Source organism: Bison bison, unplaced genomic scaffold (assembly GCF_000754665.1).
Source record: "Bison bison bison isolate TAMUID 2011002044 unplaced genomic scaffold, Bison_UMD1.0 scf7180017864300, whole genome shotgun sequence".
Lineage (NCBI taxonomy): Eukaryota > Metazoa > Chordata > Mammalia > Artiodactyla > Bovidae > Bison > Bison bison.
Window position 1 is genome coordinate 889,750 of NW_011494872.1, and position 3,559 is coordinate 893,308.

At 47.5% G+C, this 3,559-nt stretch overlaps 1 protein-coding gene across 1 annotated transcript in view; it reads left to right on the plus strand.

The window, feature by feature from the left end:
- Positions 1 to 2,807: 2,807 nt before the first annotated feature.
- Positions 2,808 to 3,559, plus strand: part of LOC104996885 (elongation factor 1-alpha 1-like) — a gene marked incomplete at its 3' end in the record, with an annotated part of 1,799 nt that continues 1,047 nt past the window's right edge. Inside the window, exon 1 of the mRNA XM_010851274.1 lies at positions 2,808 to 2,977. Within this exon, the coding sequence (XP_010849576.1) occupies positions 2,808 to 2,977 (170 nt within the window). The remainder of the gene's footprint in view (positions 2,978 to 3,559) is intronic.

Consider the following 3,559-nt stretch of genomic DNA (forward strand, 5'->3'; position numbering starts at 1 on the left):
TTGGCCCGAAACAGAATGATTAGCCAATACCGAAAGACGCTTGGTGAATCACAATTACTGTACAGATATCCCAAAGAAATTGTTCCCTATTTTACTGAATACATTTATTTGGTTATTACCAAGATCTTCCCCCCACCACTCCCCAAAGGGGTCGCGAAGATGTTGACGACAATGTATTTTAACAGCTTGTTACTCTGAAGGGTATAAGCAACTTGAAGGAAAATCTAAAGCAAAATAACGTCCTTAGATTGCGACCCCCAAAACACATTTACAAGTCTCAACAACGTTTTTGTTGTTGCTTGAGTTATTGTTACCGCTTGAGTATCTAAGTTAAAGGCACACTAACTGCTGTAACGTCGTGGGAAAAGATGTGCTAGGATTACGTGCAAAACAGAGGGTCCGGGGAAAAGGGCGGACGCGCGAAGCTAACGAAAACCATCCCCCGCCCCGGCCACGCTGGGTTTTCGCCTCCTCCCGGGTGCTTCCTTCCGCCGTCCGGGTCCAGAGAGTGACCTCAAGCAGGGGGCGGGCCGGGGCGGGGCCGCCTCGGCGCAGAGTGAGCTGATTCCGCGGCCGCCGCCCGCCTGGCGGGCCCACAGGTGTCGGAGCGCACGCGGGGCGCGGGCTCGCCCTCGCGTGCACGCCGGCGCGCCCTGAGCCGCGCGGCTCTGCCGTGCGACGCGCTTCCCACCGCGCTCCGCGTCCACCCGGAGCACGGACGTGGGCTCTGCTCAAAGCAGCGGCTTGTGGCCGCCGTCTAACCCTAACTCGCTCTGTGGCTCGAGATCCCTCCAGTTCTCTGAAGTCTCGGCCATTAGGGCAACAGGACTATAAGCACCCGGTCGGTCGGTGGTGCTCAGTAGGTGACTTATGTGATCAATCAAGGACTGTTGTAGAATTTTGCAGTTCTTTAGGAACTATTTTGAAGAAGGATTCTCTGGAAGGTATTTATAAAGTGTATATACGGATCCGCAGGCTCAGGCCTTGGGGGCAACTTTCAATTAATTGTGCCTAGTTTACAGAGGTCACGTGTCTCACTTTTTTTCCTAAACTGAAATTATATTGGATGTTTTCCTCTTACCAATATCTGCTTTCATTTTGACTTTTCTTTCTTAGATTAGATGCTAACTGCAATTCTGGATTTCATGTAAAACTTTGAAATATTCAACTTTTGGTGTCTTTAGTCTTTGCTTCCTTCCCTCCTGTCACTAAATAACCGGTTCTTTAAGTTTCCAAAATGTTGTCAGTCCTGTTAGTATGACCTCCAATAATGTACACACCTAAACCATCTGAAGAGTATGGGAAGAAAGCATGGTAAAGAAGCATGTAAAATAATAAATCTAATGTGGCAACCTAATTTTAATATGAAATAACACTGTGCTGTTAATATCACTGTGATACACAGATATGACTGTGGGAATATAGTTCCAAGAGATTAGCCATTAATTAATATTTCCAAGTTAATAAGAGCAGAGGTATTTGCATTGTTCTATTGCTAGTGATTTATTTTCACTTGTATTTCTTACATCTTTATCTTATTGCAAACATGGACTAGCATATCAAGATAATTTCATTCCACATGCATATGACTGGGTAAGAACACTAGGAAAACGCACTGTGAAAAAATATTTTGTGGAAGAAGAAAAGCTAGAAATATAGACATTATAGAAAAGGCTTTTGTTGCTAGAAACAGATGTTACACGTATTTCTAGAGAAACTTCATATGGCCTAGTTTCTTTCATGAAAACTATCTCAATGTTAAAACAAGCCTACAGACTCCTAATGAAGAAAGAAAAACTTGATTTTTAGAAATGTATGGCTACCAAGAATGGTAAAACAAGATGTAGGAAGGTTGTAACAAAAGACTTTCTTTTAAAAAGAAAAAAAAGGCATTTGGATTCTGAGAAGTGACTGAAAGCTAGGACTGGAAGAACTGTATTATAGAATGAAATTGAAAGTAAACACCATGGAAATTTGCCTATAACTGCTTCCCACTGTTCTATATGTTTTCCTCTTCTAATTTGATTGTGGGTTCCTCTCCAAAAGGAGGTACTTCTTTTGCACTTGCCACTTTGCCCTGGACACATAGTAGGTTCTCAAATTGTGTTAACAGATTGGCTCAAAAAGTTGTCCTGATGTTATACATGTGGAAGAAGAGACAAAAATGTGTGTTACTCTGTCGTGTCCAACTCTTTGCGATCCCATGGACTGCCGCCCACCAGGCTCCTCTGTCCATGAAATTCTCCAGGCAAGAATACTGGAGTGGGTTGGCATTTTCTTCTCCAAGCAAATGATCTAGTAATTAAGCTCATTAAAGATAAAGCTTCTTCTGCAGGAGTGTTTCTGAGAGTTTGCCCTTATTGCTAAACTAAAAAGGCCTCATCCAGTCTCACCTTAGATTTATGCCTAAAATGTAGTTAAAATCAACAGGATGACGGAAAATGAGGCTATTTACTTAAACGGGATAGGCCATTTTTGGGAAGCAGTGATTTCACAGCAGTGTCGGAGACAGTAAACTGCGTGGATAAGCTTGCTGATGCTGAGATCTTAGTCTCTACATGAGATCATGTGGAAAGGCTGAATATGAGAAACTCTTTTTAGGTTTTCCATGCTTGCAATCAAACGAGTGTACACTGGAAAATGTACCAGGAGACCAGGCACAGACTCAGGATTTCGTTAACGTAATAATACTAGAGTTAGAAGTAAAGCAAACTGCAGGATTTAAGTCTGTTCTAAACTGAAAAACTGGACAGCTGGAGTACCACATGGCGTGACTGTGTGGTATGAACTTTGAATAAAAGCTCTGAATGGCGAAACCCAAGAGACTGCCCCTGGAGCATATTCGTCCGGCTGCTGGCCTCCGAATCGAACCACTCGTGGATTCTCCGGCCCTGTCGGCCTCCGCCCTCGCCCGCCGCCCGGGTCCCCGGGCCTTAGACTTCTCTCCAGTCGGAAGGGGCGCGGAGGGCAGGAGCCGGTGAGACACCAGCCCTGGTAACAGCAGGCGGCTCGAGGAGTTGGTCCGGAACCCGCGAGACTGCAAGGCTGGGCACAGGAGATGGACTGCAGGATAAAGGGATACCCCAATATCGGTCTCTGCACTTAAACCGGGAATGGTATAGAGGGAAGCTTCTGGATGTCCCCACCCGGCCGCCTCCTCGCCGCCCCACCCCCCAGCTGTGCAGCGAGTAATTCATACAAAAGGCGGATTCGCCTCTGCCCGGGGAAGCCCAGGGACCGTCGATAAACTCCCACTACCCCTGGAACCGAGGGAGTGCTCGCCCCCGCCCCCCACCCACCCGCTCTCGTCCTCCTCTGGGTCTAGAGGAGCATGCGCGGGGCGCCCAGCGCTCGTCAGTGGGCTGAGCGTACATCGCCCACGGTCCCCGAGACGTGGGGGGAGGGGACGGAGATTGAACCGGTGCCTGGTGGAGGCGGCGCGGGGTAAACTGGGAAAGTGGTGTCGTGTGCTGGCTCCGCCCTTTTCCCCGAGGGTGGGGGGAGAACCGTATATAAGTGCCGTAGTCTCCGTAAACGTTCTTTTTCGCAACGGGTTTGC